The sequence below is a fragment of the Salarias fasciatus genome, chromosome 7, assembly GCF_902148845.1.
Source record: "Salarias fasciatus chromosome 7, fSalaFa1.1, whole genome shotgun sequence".
NCBI lineage: Eukaryota > Metazoa > Chordata > Actinopteri > Blenniiformes > Blenniidae > Salarias > Salarias fasciatus.
The window spans coordinates 2,304,927-2,324,428 of NC_043751.1; the positions used below are offsets into that span (position 1 = coordinate 2,304,927).

At 50.3% G+C, this 19,502-nt stretch overlaps 1 protein-coding gene across 2 annotated transcripts in view; it reads right to left on the reverse strand.

Moving 5' to 3' along the window:
* Window positions 1-396: 396 nt before the first annotated feature.
* Window positions 397-19,502, reverse strand: part of aass (aminoadipate-semialdehyde synthase) — a 30,036-nt gene continuing 10,930 nt past the window's right edge. The window contains exons 8-24 of one of the 2 annotated variants that reach the window (XM_030097251.1): window positions 17,475-17,602; window positions 15,159-15,304; window positions 14,959-15,081; window positions 13,423-13,534; window positions 13,156-13,215; window positions 12,771-12,838; window positions 8,919-9,040; window positions 8,250-8,379; window positions 8,066-8,176; window positions 7,854-7,962; window positions 7,500-7,640; window positions 7,261-7,428; window positions 6,878-6,973; window positions 5,832-5,947; window positions 5,150-5,238; window positions 4,855-5,031; window positions 397-1,797 (exon numbers count right to left, since the gene is read on the reverse strand). In XM_030097251.1, the coding sequence (XP_029953111.1) occupies window positions 1,679-1,797; window positions 4,855-5,031; window positions 5,150-5,238; window positions 5,832-5,947; window positions 6,878-6,973; window positions 7,261-7,428; window positions 7,500-7,640; window positions 7,854-7,962; window positions 8,066-8,176; window positions 8,250-8,379; window positions 8,919-9,040; window positions 12,771-12,838; window positions 13,156-13,215; window positions 13,423-13,534; window positions 14,959-15,081; window positions 15,159-15,304; window positions 17,475-17,602 (2,015 nt within the window). In that variant the 3' untranslated portion in view covers window positions 397-1,678. The remainder of the gene's footprint in view (window positions 1,798-4,854; window positions 5,032-5,149; window positions 5,239-5,831; window positions 5,948-6,877; window positions 6,974-7,260; window positions 7,429-7,499; window positions 7,641-7,853; window positions 7,963-8,065; window positions 8,177-8,249; window positions 8,380-8,918; window positions 9,041-12,770; window positions 12,839-13,155; window positions 13,216-13,422; window positions 13,535-14,958; window positions 15,082-15,158; window positions 15,305-17,474; window positions 17,603-19,502) is intronic. The other variant, XM_030097250.1, reaches the window with a different exon arrangement.

Genomic DNA, 19,502 nt, shown 5'->3' on the forward strand with positions numbered 1-19,502 from the left:
CAGACGGTTCCATCAGGTGGTTCTACCAGACGGTTCCACCAGGTGGTTCTACCAGACGGTTCTACCAGGTGGTTCTACCAGACGGTTCCATCCGGTGGTTCTATCCGGTGGCTCTACCAGACGGTTCCACCAGGTGGTTCTACCAGGTGGTTCTACCAGACGGTTCCACCAGGTGGTTCTACCAGACGGTTCCACCAGGTGGTTCTACCAGGTGGTTCTACCAGACGGTTCCACCAGGTGGTTCTACCAGGTGGTTCTACCAGACGGTTCCCTCAGGTGGTTCTACCAGGTGAACCCTTGATGTGGTCTCATCAGTCAGGGGTCCTGAGTGAAGCTGCTGGGAGGCAGACCAAAGGAACTCAGTCTGACGATCACAGAAGAGACGCCTGGGTGCTGAACCCAGTCCAGCTCCAACAGACTTTTATTGATGCAATCACACTAAAACATCAAAATTCTTACAAACCGTTTTTTTTTTTTTAATATATAGATATATAAATTCAAGAGAAAACTAAACAGGCTTAACTGTTAAAATGGTAGCTTTAATGACTCAGTTCAGGTCCATGCGAAAAAAGAAAGACAAAAAAAAAAATCAAACAGAATTAACACCACAGCACATTGGACGGCCTGGACGTCCACAGAGCCGCCGTCCAGAACACGTCCCAACAGTAGAACCAGCTTTCATTACTGAGGTAGCGACCAGCCACAGACTCACAGCTGCTGTCGGCTCTGAGCGAAGCTCGTCTCCAGCTTCGTCCCTTTCAGCTGAAAGCTGAAACCTGCCTCACCTTAGCAGCAGTGATCCAAACCGTGGTTCTCCTGGATGAAGAAAGGACGCTTTCTTTACATTCCCGATTCTCCTACTCGGTGTTTGAACTTCACGGAACAGGAAGGGGACGTCTGCCCCCTCGACACGGCGGGCTACAGGACGAGCATGAGCTAGCTTGTCAGTGTTCTTTAGTGAAATGTCTCAGGTGTCACTTCCTGTTGCAGTCATGTTGAAATCAGAAGCAAAGCAGCATATACAGTATACGCACAACAAACGAGGAGGTAACTCCCCAAACAAGCTTCCAGCAGCATCTTTGGTTTCATTAGTTTCACCAACAAACCCAAGAGGTAAGATTCCACGTTTACACTAAAAACCTCAATAAATTAAACGGAAGACTTCTGGGTTGCACGTTGTGTGGCTTTTGTTTGTCCAATACGTTGATCGATACGCATTTTGCTGCTCGGGTGGGGAAATGCCCAGACTGACCACTAGGCCTGCGTCAGTGACGAGCAGTGAAAAACAGTTTCAAAAATGATCCTCCATGATCAGGTTTATGTTGAAGTTAACCATCGTCTCAAACCCCGTTAGAGCTCGTTTTCACCTTTGTATCAAACTGTCTGTACTGTCCATCCCTTTAAAATCCATCGGCTCTGTCGGCCTTCCACAGATCTGCCCGGAGGAAGCGTTGAGTTTCACGTTGCCCACAGGGACACAAACCAAAATATGAACCTGAAACGTTCTGCTTCCATCTGTTAGCGGCTCTTTTGTGTATTAAACAGTATGAACCAGATGAGTCTAACTTTAAATGCGATGACGGTGAAAGAGTGATATATTCTAGAAGACGGGACTTTGTCGCAGAAAAGGTAGCTGGTGTGGGTTTAAGATGTTCTGGGCCGGACAAACTTCTGGGTTCTACTCCTGGAGGGAGCTCTTGGAACTAAAGAACAGTCCTTCCTCCTTCAGGCGGGCCAGCGCCGGTCCGTAGACCTCCTTCGTCATGGGGACCACCAGACCCTTGGACGTGATTTCACCTGAACAGAGAAAGGAGCAGACTTATCTTGAAGCCAGAACATTACCAAGACTTAGAACTAAAGATGTGCTAAGAGACGAGTCCTGACTTCATCTCAAAAACAAGTATTGCTCTGCACTGTTTCAGCCACAAAAGCTAGAAAAAAAAAAACAAACGGCAGGTAATACCATCTTGTTCCACTAGGTGGTACAGTGAGTCTGATATGATCCAACACCAGGGGCTACTATGAAGAACTTTGAAACTCGTTGAAATCATCCGTTTTCACCTCCCTGACTGGAGCGGAATGATCCGTCCTGAATTTACTCTCGCCTCTCGCTGCCAGGGATGGGAACCGTTCACATCGGAACCGATGCGGTACCAATACCTGGTACCTGGGAATCTGTACCGGTATTCACCAATTTGCCAATTTCTTATTTTTATGTGATGATAAATGTGTGTTTGTTGCAAACCTTAAAGTGAACCCCGATTAAAACGTCTATTAGTTCTACAAATGTTGTCGCTGATGTCTACACTTAAAATACGCTGTTAGAAAAGTATAAACATAATGCATAAGTTATAAAATGCCACTCGTTTATAGGATTATTGTTTACATGCTGGCGGCCATGTTTTGGCCGCGCAATGCATTCTGGGAGTCATGACGTCAGGTAGTTGTCTGTTCACCGAGCAAAGCCACAAACTACTCACAAAGTACTTCTCTCGTCAGCTACAACTGAACAAAATGCCACATTGCGTCACTTTTGGATGTAATTTTGAAAACAAGGGAATTAAAGGAAGTGTGGTGAGCATCCACAGCTCTCCTGAGGAGAGAACATTAAGAAAAGAGTGGGAAGATGCCTGTGGGAGAGTTCAGCTCCCCATACCTGTGCTCAGAAATCACGTTAACTGCATAAAATAATAATATTCTAACATTAATTCACAGAACAATTGTTACTAATTTCAGATTGTTTAATACAATTAAAGGTTAAAAAAATAAGTCATTTAAAAGAGCCGCAGATCTGCTGACGCAGTGAATCAAACCCGCCTCTGACAGGAAGTTGTTGCATCTGAGATTATTGATGAAGAGAGTAAGCAAAGGGCGAATCAAACATGTCTAAAAGACAGTTAAATTTACTGTCATTTTTTAAAAAGAAGGAAGGGGAACGCGATGATGACTCAAAACGAGTCCGAATAACACCAGCAAGTGATGCTCAGCTGAAACAGGGAGGAGGAGGAGAATCCGGACATGGCCTGATGTGGAGTGTTCTGGACTGTTAAATATGGTGAGAACACTGTCTGTTATCAGGCCGCCGTGCCAGATTTTAAATGATAACAGAAGATTTGTGTGATCCACTGTAAGCTCTGGCAGCTCCTGCTGCGTGTCTCAGTCAGCTGTTAGCTTAGCTGTTAGCCACCGACGAACTAGCTGGCTTTGAACGATTCCTCCGAGCTCCAACATCAGTGGACTGGACGTGATCTCAACTTCTGAGAAGGTGGAGACAAGATTTAAACGCTGAGCGTCTCGGACAGAACGGGAAAGATTGTTACTGACAAACAGTTCAGTTCTGAGAGGAAGGATCTGAGCGGCGTAGCGGCCGCTTGGAGAGAACGAGGGAAACATTGTTCTGGTAGGTTAATTTCTGGGTGTAGCCTGGCTGTTTACTGTTCTGTTGGTGTTTTATCTTCATCTGGTTGTTCAGGGATCATTGTGTAGCTCTCAGGACTGAGGGAGCTGTAGCTGACAGTCGCAAAAAAACCCAAACAAACATTGGCCGGATGCCAAATCAAGCTGCAGACCCCTGCCCTATATTAATAATGATGATAAATAATTGCCAGAACATTTATACCAAGGTTGCTATTTGAAATTTAGGCTTATAAGTACCACAGCATGGTGCGTGAGCATTTGCGTGTTGTTTTCAGCACTGTTTTCTGGTTTTTTTTTTTTTTTCCAGCACTGTTTTCTGTATGCGTTCCGGTACCTTATGATTTACGAATTAAGCACTGGATATTTTACTCTTGGTTAGATAAAATACTTCTCTGTTGGTGATTAGGCTTATGTCAGGTAGACCGGTACTGAATCATCATGAAGGCTGGCCGGGGCCCACAACACGTCCGGGTTTCTGCAGACAGCCTGAAAGTTTGGATGCGCTGTGATTCAGGGGAGATCTGTGGTAAAGTAGAGAGAGCAGCCATCTCCGTTTGTCATTTTTGTGTTAATTATGTTAATCGTGACGATATAAAGTAAATAAGTACCATGAACAGCGACAGAAAGAAAACTGAGCTCTTTGCAGCAGACGCTCTCTCTCGGTCGCCACTGAGAGGCAGCATCCACCAAGGCCCCAGCGGCTGTGACCGACTCTCTCTTCCTCTTGATAGCGACCGTTTTTATCGTCATCTTCTTTGTTACTTTCATTTTCGTCCTCGCTCTGTATTTGGTTTCGTGTTGGTTCGAATTGAAAGGGTTGAACACTCATGCTTATAAAGCTGTGAACAGATCACTCCTAAAACACTGCAGAGGGGTGAAACAACTTTGTGACGTCACTACCCAGAATGCTTTGCAACGTGCACAACAATGGCGGCCTCCGTGCGAAATAAACTTTGTTAAAACATAGTTAACTGAATATATATATATATTTTTAAATTATTCATAGATATGTTACTGACAGCAAGCTGAACCACAGAGAGCAAATTTATCATTATAGTCGGGGTTCATTTTAACAGATGCTGGCCTGCTAACAGATGTTAGCATGCTAACAGATGTTAGCATGCTAACAGATGCTGGCCTGCTAACAGATGTTAGCGTGCTAACAGATGTTAGCATGCTAACAGATGCTGGCCTGCTAACAGATGCTGGCCTGCTAACAGATGTTAGCGTGCTAACAGATGCTGGCCTGCTAACAGATGCTGGCCTGCTAACAGATGCTGGCCTGCTAACAGATGTTAGCATGCTAACAGATGCTGGCCTGCTAACAGATGCTGGCCTGCTAACGGTGCCGAAGATTATGGTGTAGCTCTCTTAAACTCTCAACATGACGTGAAGCCACCTGGAGAAGGAGACGAGGAGAGCTCTGGGACTACTGACCATCCAGGACCATACGAGCTGCAATGGCTGCTGGGTAACCAACGGTCTTGGCCATGGCGGAGAAGCCGTTAGGCTCGCCGTAGACCACCAGGCCCAGGTGTTTGGTCTCCAGCTCGCCGCTGGGGTGCCGGATCCCCACGTCGTTCCTCAGGATGATCATGTCCCGCTCGCCTTTATCTGAGAGGACGGAGAGGTTAGAGGACGGAGAGGTTAGAGGACGGAGAGGTTAGAGGTTATAGGATGGAGCAGTCAGAGGTCAGAGGTCAGACTGGCTGGCCCGGCGGTCAGGACTCACCGAAGGACAGCTTGTCCTCCAGGTGTCTTGTCAGTGCGGTCAGGACGCTGTCGGCGTGCGGCACCGGCTCGTCGCTCAGCATCCCGAACCTCGACACAAACACGTCTTTACAACCTTCACAAGGCCGAATCAGCGCTGTGCAGAGCGGCGGCGCTGCGTTATGGCGGCGGCGGCGGCGGCGGCGGCCCACACGGCCTTGGCTAAATCTAAAGAGATGAGCAGCTGCTTTTTGTGGCTGCTTTGCTGGTGAATTGAATAAATGAACAACAAGTCATTCAATCTGAGCTGCGAGCGCGGCGGAGCTTCACCCTTTGACAGCACACGTGGAATTCTTCCAGCGGTTCACTTTTACCGCTGCAGGAATTTACATGTGAAAGGCAGCGAGGCGCTCCTCCCTCCCCGCCGAGCAGGAGAAACAACAATAGCGGCGCGGGGCCTTGGCGTGAAGAGACCCTCAGAAAAGTTCGTTTGAAATGAAGATAGTGCGCTCTTACACCACTTCAGCTTCCGCACCGGGAAGCTGCTGCTTCCTCTCAACCCGCTGAGAGCCGACGCCAACGCCCCGACCCGGACTGGTCCTCACAGGAAGAGAACCTGGTCCACGCTGGACCCGCCCACGTCTGGTACCGGCGTCTCTAACGGTCCTGCTGAGGTGAACGACGGACGGCGCCACGAGTCTCACCATCTCAGAGAGGCCATCCGCTCGTCGTCCCTGCCGAGGCGCTGGTAAACGGCCTCCTGGAAGGCGGCGGCGGGCGTGGCCGGGGGAAGGCCCATCTGCTGACACAGCAGCTCTTTCTGCAGACAGAGCAGTGGAGGGTTCAGGTCCTGCTCACGGCTTCACGCTGCTACAGTGGATGATGTAGATCTATCGCTGGATAAACGGGCGTCAGTGACGTCGGTGTTTTAGCGTGTAACACCTCCCCTCTCAGCTCCGCTCCTCACTCTGCAGCTGAGCCGCCTCTCTGGAGTGGAGAATTTTTCATGGTTCAAACCGACATCTTCACATGTCCTGTCATTTTGTAGCCATGTATTCAGCAATATTTACACCAACTGAGGACTTTCAGGGAAAATCATGTTTGAACGCTCCCCTGATCTCAGGTCCGGATCTTTCAGGTGAACTCTGGACCCCCGGGATCAGCCGGTCTCCAAGCAGAGCATCGGACTGAGGACCAGCTGCAGTGAGGGGACGCCATGCGGAGCTCAGTGCATTGGAGAATCACGATGAGGAAAGTCAATGGCGCCAGTCAGAAGAAGCAGACGCTCAAATAAAGAGTTAGAGACTGTCTGGAGGTCAGAGGTCAGACATGGGGTGGTGAGGAAGAGCAGCGCTCGTTGATAGATGGTTGAAAGACTGTAAATCAGGATTATCTGTGGTTAGCCGTTAGCCGCTAGCCATTAGCTGGGGCGGAACTTCTGGTTTCAATCAGCACCAATCTAACGAGCTAAATGATTTCTTCTTCTGCCTGTCTGGTCAGTGTTCATTCGGCCCACAGCGCCCCCAGAGGAGCGGCTGCCGGACGATGCATGTTGTCCGTGTGATTGGTCCTCTCTCAAGAGTGCAGAGAGCAGAAAATCCACAGCGGGACGGAGCTCCTCCCACAGCGGGACGGAGCTCCTCCCACAGCGGGACGGAGCTCCTCCCACAGCGGGACGGAGCTCCTCCCACAGCGGGACGGAGCTCCTCCCACAGCGGGACGGAGCTGTGTGGGACACGCCGGGTCTCACCCAGGACACTGGAGAGGACGAGTGCTGCAGGACGGGACTGGGCTTGCTGTCGATCAGACCCAGACGAATGAAGCCACTCATGGTCTTAGAGAAACCCTGAATCACAGGAAGAGAACAAGAGGAGAACACAGGAGGAGGCAGGAGAACGGAGGGGGAGAACGGAGGAGGGGAACACAGGAGGGGGCAGGAGAACGGAGGGGGAGAACCGAGGAGGGGAACACAGGAGGGGGCAGGAGAACGGAGGAGGAGAACGGAGGAGGGGAACACAGTGTTAACACACTTTGCAGAACAGCTCCAGACACCTTCAGCTTTACTAGGATTCATCAGGAGTCAGCGTGCTGTTGACTGTCACTGTCACTGTGTGTGTGTGTGTGTGTGTGTACCTTGAAGCGCAGCGTCCCTCGGATCAGTGTGTGTGCGCTCTGGATGCCGTACTGCTCGGCGTACTTGGTGCTGTCTCTGTTGGGGAAACCCTCCAGACTGAAGCCGGGCAGGAAGTCCATGGAGGAGCAGGAGTCCATCAGGGAGCCGCCGGCCGGGATGCTGACCACCTGACACAGAGCACACCAGCTGCTGTCTGCACACACGCACACGCACACACACACACATGCACACTGCGTACCTGGCTGTCCCGGAGGAAGACGGCCGGGCTGACGGTGTTGAGCAGCACGCCGTACGGACTCCAGCTGAACTTGTAGCGCAGAGGGTTGTCTGAGCACTCGGGGGCCGGAAGACCACCGCAGAAAGAGCTGTAGGACTCCACCTGGTGACACACACACACACACACACACACACACACACAGACTGAGACCGGGGTCGTCCCGAGGACCCTCAGCACGGCCTGACAGGCACCCCCTGAAGTCTGAAACTACACCACCACCACTACACTGAACCAGAACTACACCTGGACACAGGGGCTGGGATTCAGGTGTTGGGGTTTGGGTGTTCAGGGACTGACGGTGTTCAGGTGACTCACAGTGCAGCCGTCTGCCTTGGCCTGGTCGATACACTCCATGGCCAGCATGTGGTCGATTCCCGGGTCCAGGCCCATCTCATTCACTATGGTGATGCCTGCTTCCTCCACACTGACACACACACACACACACACACACAGATCTCCGTCAGCGTGTTCAGAGTTCTGTCAGGACCTCCAGCTTCGCCGTGTGATGCTGCGGCTCAGAGTCCCACCTGCTCCGCAGCTCCGTCATGGCCGGGCTGAGGTAGCTGGCCGTCACCATGTTCACCCGGTTCTTGATGCAGTGTTTGGCGATGAGCGGGTGGAGGGAGTACGGCAGCATGCTGGGGACGACAGCAGGCGTCGCTCAAATAACCGCGCAACGAGACGGGGCTGCCGCTCACCACCGGGCCGTACCTGATCACCAGGTGGTGGTCTCTGATCAGGGAGTCCAGGTGGCCCTCCTGGCTGCCGGCGTCCAGCGTGACGGGGATGGTGTTGGGATACTTGGCTGCCAGCTCCTCGGCCTGCTTCAGGAGCACCGACGCTGGACGCAAAGAAGGAAACAGCACAAACTGAACAAGAAATACTGAGGTTCTATGCTTTTACCAGCAGTGACGGTTTAATGTGTGGCGACAAACTGACACCAACAAAACAGCTCAGGAAACAGCTACTAAAAAGGAATGGCATCTAATCTAAGCTAACATGGCTAAACAGCGTAACAACCAGTAAAAAGGCTAGCCAACCTGGACTCATGTGGCTAAGCAGCATGACAACCAACCAAAAAAGGCTAGCCAAGCTAAGCTAATGTAGCTAAACAGCATAAAAACTAATTATAAAGGCCAGCCAAGCTAATATGACTAAACAGCGTAAAAAACAAATAAAAAGGGCTGCTAGGTCAGCAGTTCCTCTTCAGCTCCTAAATGTCAGGAATTCAACATAAACCACAGCTTCAGTGAACGGCAAAGAGAAGAGTTCAGGCCGTGCAGGCGTCGTGTGGAGGGTTGCATTGGGTGGGAAGTGGTCGTGCCGTGTGGGGAACTCGGTAAAGCTGGTCCCAGCTGAACCCCCGACAGGAAGACTCACCCACGGTGACCTGGGTCCTCTCATCCCGGGTCAGATACTCCACCACAGGTCCAGAGACGTAGCCTGACCCCAGCAGCAGAACCCGCTTCATTCCGGTCCTCTTCAGGATCTGGGCCTTCTCCCTGAAGACAGTTTGACTGTTGGCGACACTCTGTGGACGGACCTACCGATCCTGCTGACTGTTCTTTCGATGCGACTCCTCCTGATCAACTCAAGCTGGGACTCTGAGTAGAAGCCATTTAATAATGATGCATGATGTGAACACTGAGCTCAGCTCAGGATGTCCAGACTGGACGTCTGATTCACGCAAGACTTCCAAACAGTTGGGAGCTGCAGTGTTTGATGAGATGAACCCTGACTGCTGAGCTGCTGGGCCCTGTGGGCCCTGCTGGGCCCCTGCTGGGCCCTGCTGGGCCCTGTGGGCCCTGCTGGGCCCCTGCTGGGCCCCTGCTGGGCCCCTGCTGGGCCCTGCTGGGCCCTGCTGGGCCCTGCTGGGCCCCTGCTGGGCCCCTGCTGGGCCCTACTGGGCCCTACTGGGGCCCTGCTGGGCCCCTGCTGGGCTTTTGTTTTATTTGACTCAGGTTCGTTCAACTTCAGATGTCTGTTAAACGTTTAACTTACCTCTCATGTTCTCATGTCCTGAAGCGCTCACGTTCAAATGTCCAGTAGAACATGCAGGTTGGCATAAATACTAAAAAAGCTTTTGGTTTGTGATATTTTCATGTAGTCTTGAATAATTTGCCTGTTTTTACTCTCTGATCTTGAGTACCTTTGACTAACTCAAAAGGAAAACAAAAGTAAAAATGTGTAACATGCAAATGTTTATCTTCACGTGTCCAGATAATTAAAAAAGAACACAAAAGTTTAAATAAACTCTCTCAATGGAACAAAACAAATCTACTCTGTTGTTCCCATCGAACTGAAAGTACTATTTAAAGTGTTTGTTTAAAGCAACACTAAGGAACTTTCAGTTTCCGTTGATTTTGGCGGCGCCAGTGGACAAAGCGGTAGTGTTTTGCCTGAAGGAATACTACAGTTCCCATGAGGCCTAGCGCGTGGCGTGGTAAAATGCTGCTCCCGGTGGCGTGCTGTCGGACTGAACTCACCTTCTTTTGTTTCCAGCGGCTGTGTGAAGGACGGATAGCGACGAGGTCATGAATCTAAATGAATCTAATGGTGAATAAACAATGTTCTATCGTGATGTGACGCATGCCGTGAAGCAGTCCGCACATCTGGAGTGTTTCAGTGAGCAGGGTTCCTACCACCCTCCTCACAGCTGCTCAGTCCAAGTGAAGCAACACTGACGCCCTCAGCCTGACAGAGGGTCATTCAACTGGCTGTAAGTCGATGTATCATCACAAAAGATATTAAAATGTTTTATTAAGGTTGAAAAGTTCCTTAGTGTCGGTTTAAGAAAGAATCAAACCTTTATCAAACTGTTTTCAGAGCTGAAGACTTGACGCCGGTTCTACCTGCAGCTGCTCACAAGTTACCAACCTGAACACAATTCATCAGTCTCCAGTGTCGAAGCATCAACCATCAGAAATCAATGAAACGGAGACAGACTGGAGACCTGAAGCAGACACAGACAGGTCCGCTGCCAGGCTTCGATTCAGGCCCGTCTCACGTCTGAATTAGATAAATCCATGTTTAGAACCCTGTGCATGTATCTGGAAACAGTCCTGTTCTGGACTAAGATGTGAAGAACCCAGAGGAACGTCTGGAGGAGCCATATGAGGCCAATGGTTCTCTCCAGCCCTGCAGAGGGTTTCCAGTAGTTCTTGACCGAACTTGTCAGTGTTGACTTCAGATCACATGGCGAGTCCAGGAGTCAAAGCATCCTGGCGACAACTGAGGAAACTGTTCCAGACATCGGTCTGGATTACGGACGAGAACAATAAGACCAGCATTATGATACAGTAGTGACCCATTAGAGCCCCCCCCCCCACCACCACCTCCTCAGCAGCGGGACTCCTTGGCTGCTCAGCTGAGGCCTAATGGGATGTGACAGGCGGAGCATGCAGGGGCGGCAGCAGGCGGGACTGAAGTCCGCCCGGCACTCGCCCCGTTAATTAGAAAAGAAAAGCTGGCCACTCCCTCAGGAGGAGTTTTACATATCTTAAGGAGCCAAGCGCAATCAGAAGGATTAGGCTTTCCGTGGCATGGCTTGTCTGGCCAGAAGAATGATACTTAAGATCAGTTAGGAGGAAAACTCATCAAGTCTTGGAGTTGGCCTAAATATGAAGGAGCCCGACACCACGGCATGAAAACAAGAGCAAGGGTCAGCGCTCTGGAAGTGGCTGAAACCTTCAAGCTGTTCAAGATGGAGCCAAGCTCATTATACAGGATCCGGATCAGGACGGCAGGGGAGTGCAGCCGTAACGACAGACACAAAGACAAGGATGGAATCAAAGAGTCAGCACATCCAGACAGCAGAGGTGAAACCAAAACTGCAGACACCACAAGGATAATGTGGGGAAAACAGCCACGATTTGTTTCTATGATTTGTGAAAAACGGTGTCGATATGAAGTCAGACCAGATTGATTTCATGCGTGAAGGTTCAGCAGAGAGAAAAAGGTCCTGGAGCCGATCAGCTAACCTCGCTCTGCTCCCACTGAACGCCAGAAAAACTCATGAGAGATGATGCACATTGCTTTCGGCTCAAGGCCAAATCAGCTCAGGGTTTCAGATGTAAGGCTGATTCAGTTTCAATCCGTTTCTCGCTCCAATTCAACCTGAGACCTGAGAGTCGTCCGGCACAAATGACGGCAAAACAAAGCAGATGCAGCGTATCAAGACACTGATGTGCAGAGTGTCCCAGTGTTAGCTGAACGGTTGACCCCTAAACCCTAGGCCTAACCCTAAATTTCACCCTAACCCCTAATCCTAACTTCCCTAATTCACCTTGGAATTTAACAGGTCATGTCTGCTTAAAGCTCACAGCTTTACTGAAACTCAAACCACAAATTCAACACGTAAAAGCTAAAAACATCATCAGGATGAACTCTTCAGAAAGTCTTGGCGCTGCTTTTACAGAATGTGACTTCAAAGCAGATCTGAATCGTCAGCACCTGTCGCAGCCCATGAATTTAACAAGAATCTATGCTAATAAACTAAAATCATCTTTCTAGACGCATCAAGCATGTTTCCGTTTGTCTCTGAGCCGAGTTCGACGTTCAGACTGATCAGAAACCTTGGAATGCTAAAGACTTAAACCAAGCTAACCTTCTCAAAGTTTCCATTTACAGGTTCACAATCTGGTAATATCTTTAAAAAAGACAAATCACTTTACATTAAGGACGCTCATACTTCATATAAACGTATCAAAACAGAGTAAAACCTGAAATGAATGAAAAGGATTAAGCAGACGAAGGGTGTGGTTTGCGGTTCCAGGACCTTCCTCTTCCTGCCAGACGTGACGGATTCATGCGACACGGTCGACGAAGGCGGCGTTTTGAGTGAAGTAAGAAGAAAAAGAGTTTCTACCCCATCTGACGGCCTCTGCAGCGGGCTAGCCTGTTAGCACGCTAGCCATGCAAGCTGTTAATGCAGACAGCAGAGGGCAGCACTGGACAGGGACAACCACAAAGGTCCAGGTTAGTGTGCAGTGCAGCTGTCAGGGCTACAGGACAGAGGACGGAGCTAGAGACACAAGACAAACATCACCAACACCACCTCACGCCAACATTTCATCCATGAGCTCGCAGATGAACAGGTTCAAGTGCTAAGTAACATTTGTAGAGTTTTTAAACATGACAAACATGCTGCATTAGAGAAACTATCTTCTAAAAGTACAACACAGAACAAGAGTCGTCTGTCAGAGCAGAGCTGAAGGCGGAACACAGCCTTACCTTCGTTCTCGGAGCTTTTCGATGTACTCAAACTTCGGCGTGAGGACTCCGTTAGAGGTGATCACAGCCTGGACCAGAAGAAACAGGCTAGGTTCACTCGACTGAACAAGCCAGTGAGGAGCGACTGACCTCTCAGTGGAGGGACAGAGGAGTACAGCAGCTAAAACATCTGGAACCCAGCGAGCGCCAGAACAGGTGGAAGAACAAACCACCGAAGACCTGAAGTCTCTCTTCAAACACATTCAATACATCTGACAACAAGTCTTAAAGCAAGTCTAGAATCATCTTAATAGATATATATCTAAAAACAAATCCGTCTTTTTAATCATCCTCATCCAGAATGAAGGCAGACGTCACGGTGTTCTGATCTACAGTCTGGACTCACATCTCGGACTTGTGGAGTGAACTCCTCCTCCTCCAGCGGTCTGGTGGCGTCTGACGGTAGCTGAGGATTACAAGACCATCAACATCTGAACAAGACCAGCTCATGTGTTCCACTGTGGTCTATCATGGTCCAGTGTGGTCTACCGGTCCTAATGTGGTCTACCGCGGTCTCACGTGGTCTCTGTCGGAGACCTGCACAGCCTTCTCCCAACAGCAACGCCCAGGAAGCAGACAGCAGGACGGCTCACCTGCCACCTGGCGGTCTTACCATCTCCCAGACGTAGGGGAAGAGCCGGTCCCCGAAGTACTCCGTGGCTTCGATGGGCAGCTGAGCCGGAAGGTTGTCGATGGAGCACATGAGGATCCCGTTTCCCTCCACACTGCAGGACCAACACAAGAGGAGCTGAGGACTGGAGGAATCCACCCAGACCGGCACCCAGAGTCTCTCCGGGCCCACCGACCGCTCTCCTGAACGGCCTCAGAGACCCTCAGGCTGCTTTCACACCTGCAGCATGTGGTCCGCTTGAAGCGGACTAGAGTCCCCAACTCCTGCAGGGTCGGTTCGTACGCGCTGGTGTGAAAACGGACCAGTTAGTTTTGGTCCGGTACAAAGAACCGTACCGAGACCTCCTCGAGGAGGCGGTCTCGGTGCGGTCCGCTCTGTTGTGGAGAAGGCTTTTTGGTCGGCGGAGGCTTCCGTAGCAAGCCGCGCGGCGCATTACGTCACACATGCTGGCCAATCAGGGTTCACTTCCGTCACCCAAAACACACTATTGTGTGAACAGCGCCACCAAGGGGCAGGAGGGTCATAGTGGATAGTTCAGCTGCAAAAACAAGTGGTGTGAATGAACCGAACTCGTTGACAGCTGCAACATTTATGAATAATTTATGTACGAACCGAACCACTCTAGCGGACTAGTAGGTGTGAAAGCAGCCTGAGAGACCAGTCCAGACTCACCTCCACGCCGTCTGGATGCTCATGAGACTGACAGTCCAGGGAAGAAGCTACAGGAACATTATCAAAGCCGTCTGACCAATCAGAGCAGAGAAAGACTGTTTCATCACCGGGTCCCTCCTTCCTCTGAACGGTGCAGTTCCCCATTAAACCACTGTTCCATGGTGTACCTCAGGGCTCAGTGTCTGAGCCCCTTCTTCTTCATTTGTCATCTATTTTTTCACTCTCTACGAAATCATCTCTCAACTAGAAGGTTGTGGGTTTAATTCCCCATCGCCCCAATCTGTACACATATGAAGAGTCCTTGATGAAGACTCTGGGACCTGAACTGGTCCCAGAGATGGAATGAGACTCTGCATGGCAGCCACCTCCTGTGGGAATGTGTGTGTTCCTGTACACCTCCAGCCCCACAGCACAAATCCAACCAGTGGGGAGACCACCACTAGTGGAAACTCCGCCCCTTCTCCTTCACCACATCTACAAGCTTTCAGTGACCTTTGGCCCCGTTCTCACTTTCTAACCCCTAAACCTTTTTACCGTGGTAAAAACCCAAGCCCTCACACCATCAACACGTCCAGCCTCACTCACATCCCCCCAACACAGAGCCTCCACTCTACCTGTCCCAGGACCGGGCCCCTCCCCTAGGGGGTGGAGTCAGAACCACTATCAGGAAGTCACTTCCCAAACTACTTCCCGATTGAAATCACTTCAATACGTTCATATTCCCAATAAAACCATCTTTTGAGATCCAGACCGGATACCAAATACCTGATACCATAAACCCAACACCAGGTGGCAGATGCCGGACACCGGTACCGCTGCAGTGCTGATCTGGGTCTGGACGGCTACCTGTCGTGGTCGATGTGCTGGTCGGCGTCGTACATGCAGAAAGGCTTATCGATGGTGGTGCACTCGTTCATGAACTCGATGGAGCCTCCGGTGTCGGCCGAGATGTCGCAGATGGCCAGCAGCCTGCGGACAGGGGGGGTGGATGAGCCGGACCGGCCCGGTCCGGTCCGGCTCGGCGGCGGGGGATCTGCTGCTCTTACTTGTGAGGCAGCTGTGGCGAGCCCTCGTCTTCAGACAGGCGGCCCAGCGGCCGGATGAGCCTCTGGGCGTCCACCCGCCGGAGCAGCCGCGGGGTGTGGGGGTCCCAGTAGATTCCGTTGATCAGACAGGTGGTGTAGGGCGCCACCTGCAGTTCACACAACACAACTGTCTGGTCTGGCTACTCAGAATTACAGCTAAAGGAGCTGAGAGACTGGAAACGTGGTTAAACTTTCTACAATGTCAGATGCTTGAATGAATCCAGGCCACACTTCTCTTCATCGGGTTCTGCTTAGTTCCCTGTCTCCACTCTGCTCTGTGGCTCTGCACCACTGTACCTACTGTACCACTGCACCACTGCACCACTGTACCACTGTACCACTGCACCACTGTACCACTGTACCACTGTACCTACTGTACCACTGTACCACTGCACCACTGTACCACTGCACCACTGCACCACTGCACCACTGTACCACTGCACCACTGCACCACTGCACCACTGTACCACTGTACCACTGTACCACTGCACCACTGCACCACTGTACCACTGCACCACTGTACCACTGTACCACTGTACCACTGCACCACTGCACCACTGTACCACTGCACCACTGTACCACTGCACCACTGCACCACTGCACCACTGCACCACTGTACCACTGTACCACTGTACCACTGTACCACTGCACCACTGTACCACTGCACCACTGCACCACTGTACCACTGTACCACTGTACCACTGCACCACTGTACCACTGTACCTACTGTACCACTGCACCACTGCACCTACTGTACCACTGCACCACTGCACCACTGTACCACTGTACCACTGTACCACTGCACCACTGCACCACTGTACCACTGCACCACTGTACCACTGCACCACTGCACCACTGCACCACTGTACTGGATTACTATTGCAACAACACATCATCAGCAGGGTCAAACTAACCTGTCTCACGACGGTCTAATCCCAGCTCATGTTCCCTGTTAGTGGAGAACAATCCACCGCCTGGTGAATTCTGCCATGACAGGAAGAGCCGACATCCAAGGATCAAAAAGCGACGTCGCTATGAACGCTTGGCCGCCACAAGCCGCTTCTCCCTGTGGGAACTTTTCTGACACCTCCTGCTTAAAACCCAAAAGTCAGAAGGATGGTGAGGCCCCGCTTTCACCACCGAACCACTGCACCATTGCACCACTGCACCACTGCACCACGGCTCAGCAGGGTTGGGCGGTATCCAAATTTTGATACCGTCATACTGTCTCCACATTTTACCCTGGTATCCAGTATTACCGTGACTGATTAAAAAAATATAACTCAAGGCTCAGACAGCATCACCAAACTGTTGGCTTGTCCCTACACCGTCCAGAACCTGAAAACCAAACACTGATAATGAAACAATAACAACATAATGCGTGACCATCCAGAACGGTTAAAGCGCAGAATGCGCCGCAAACACATCAATTAAATTCAATCACCTTCGTATTGCACAATTTACAAACTGCCTGGTCAGCACACCGCTCTCCCTTCTCCTTAGCTCGGAACCCGAAATACTGCCGGTCCGCTGCAGTCCTGGTCTGCTTTGGGACCAGGTCACTCGGTGCGTGATTCGCCATCTTTCTCCCGCTCTCTCTCTCCGTCTCTCCTCGCTCCCTCACGTGATGACGTCATGTTCATAAACTTCATCAAAAGTCTCCAAAACTAAACTGCTGTGAAAATAAAACTGAAAATTCAACATATAAGTGCTGCTGGACAAAGAATCATTTTTAAGATTGAATAAATCATATTTTTTATTTAATCCTTATTTTCTATATAAGTGCATTGCCATTTTTTTCAATGACCATATTGAAACTGACACGTTGCTTTTGAACACCGCCGGTATACCTTATTACCTGATTACCGCCCAGCCCTACGGCTCAGTGTCTCACCACACCGTCAGTCCTGGTCGTCTACAGCGTGAATCAATGTGCCTTACACCTGTCGTCTCGGTATTCCTATTTTGGTTAAGTTAATACATTTAAGTGTGTTCAGTCTGACTTTTAATTAATACAAAACCCACAAAGCTGAGCTGGATCAAAACCTTGTGGACTCTGAGGTTTATGATCTGAAACTCCACGTCAGAAAGACTTTGGAGTCACATTTCCTCTCATCAGTTTCATCTTCATCAAAGCCAAATTCTGCTGCTTGTGGGTTCAGTGTGGAAGGTCTGGAGGTTCCTCCAGGTTCTCTGGTTTCTCCTCACGTGCCGCACACCGCCGGCCTGAAATAGAGGACGAGGCTCTGGCTGACTGACGGCGGCAGCTGGACTCACGCTGGTCCTGAAGTGCGAGGTGTAGAGCTCCGGGTGGTTCTCGTACTCCATGGGGTCGTAGAGGCCGTCGCTCTTCCTCATCAGGTGGTGGTGCCGGCTCAGCACGGTGGCGTACACTTTGGTCATGTCTGCAATTCAAACACACAACAACGGGCTGGAAAATGACAACTCCTTAAATCCCACACACTTCAGCATTAGCATGCTAAATGCTAACAGACAAAACAAGTAAGATGCTACTAATAACAATTAGGGCTGAAAGAAGATTCATCTGAAAACTGTGATAAAACAAAAATAATTTACTTTTGGAGTTCTTGAACAGCAAACTGAACCTCTGATTTCCCGGTGTGTGTATTTTTAACAAAAGATGGGAAATAAAATACGAACATAATTCATTAAGTTAAGTTTGTTATTCTGGAAAACAGGAAGACGTTCTTGAATCTCACTAGGCACGTTTACATGGACCACGTATAAGCGGATTGTACATGGAGCGGATTGTAAAATGTGTCATGTAAACGACCGAGTGGATCCGCTTCACTCGGAGCGGATTGTAATTTGGAGCCGATTGTATGAGGTGGTCTACGCCGATCGACAATCCGCTCCGTGTCCCTTATAAACGAGCCTGACAGCTGAGCGGATTGAACTGGGGGAGTGTTTGTTCTGCGCATGCCTGTGACGTGCCAGTAAACGGGAAGCAGCACAGTCAAAAAACCAGCAGAGAACAGTGGTTGAAAAACACTTTTTTAGTAAAAAACCCCGACAGAAAAAACATTGGAGAGGCGAGATTGAACCAAATCGCGCAATAGCGAGTTGTATAAAGAGCTCTATAGCAGAATACAAGCGATCGCCGGCTGGTGTTATGGATTAACTGGTTCCCGTGTTAACGAATGACGGCGGAGGTCTGTGTAAACACATTTTGATTACAGCAGTTGTTAAAGTAAGACTCACAAATTACTTTAAACGTATACACTCACTGTAACTGTCGATAACCGACGTTCGCCAGAACGACTACATTTTTCAATCATGTATTGGTCACAAGTTAACACGGGCACCAGTTAACTCGAAACATCGACACGCGGAGCAGCGCTCACAACGAGACGTGCTGCTCGGTGCAGCGGTGCTGCAGCCAGGGGAGCAGCCGCTCCTTCAGCAGCGTATCATGGACTTTTGGGACATTATTTGAGCAGATATCAGCAGATAAAAACTCTCTGCTCGGTGCTGAGGACTGCTGCTGCGGAGCTAAAGACCTACAAGTTCCTCGTGAGACTTTGTGCGCATGTCACAGGACGCTGTATAATCCGCTTCACCCAGGGTCCTTGTAAACGAGGATTCATCGTGGATCGCTTTGTATGCTGTACATGTATACACTCTGTTTAATACGATTGTTTACAATCGGATTGAAAAAAACACCCATGTAAACTGGGCCATTGTCAGAGTCAACAGTGGAGCACTGCAGTCTGAACATTTAACATGTAAAAATGTTGAAACGATGTTCCTGAAGCTCATTCAACAGTTCTGATGGAACCATGAAGCACCTCAACCTCTCCTCAACGTGTAGAGGACGGCGGCAGTGGTCTCGAGACGGGGGTAGTGGTGGTGGTGGTAGTGATAGTGGTGGTGGTAGTGGTGGAGGTAGTGGTGGTGGTGGTAGTGGTGGTGGTGGTAGTGGTGGTGGAGATGGAGGTAGTGGTGGTAGAGGTGGTGGTAGTGGTGGTGATAGTGGTAGTGGTGGTGGAGGTGGTGGTGGTGGTGGAGGTGGTGGTGGAGGTAGTGGTGGTGGTGGTAGTGGTGGTGGAGATGGAGGTAGTGGTGGTGGAGGTGGAGGTAGTGGTGGTGGAGGTGTTGGTAGTGGTGGTTATAGTGGTAGTGGTGGTGGAGGTGGTGGTGGTGATAGTGGTAGTGGTGGTGGAGGTGGTGGTAGTGGTGGTGGTGGTAGTGGTGGTGGAGATGGAGGTAGTGGTGGTGGAGGTGGTGGTAGTGGTGGTGATAGTGGTAGTGGTGGTGGAGGTGGAGGTAGTGGTGGTGGAGGTG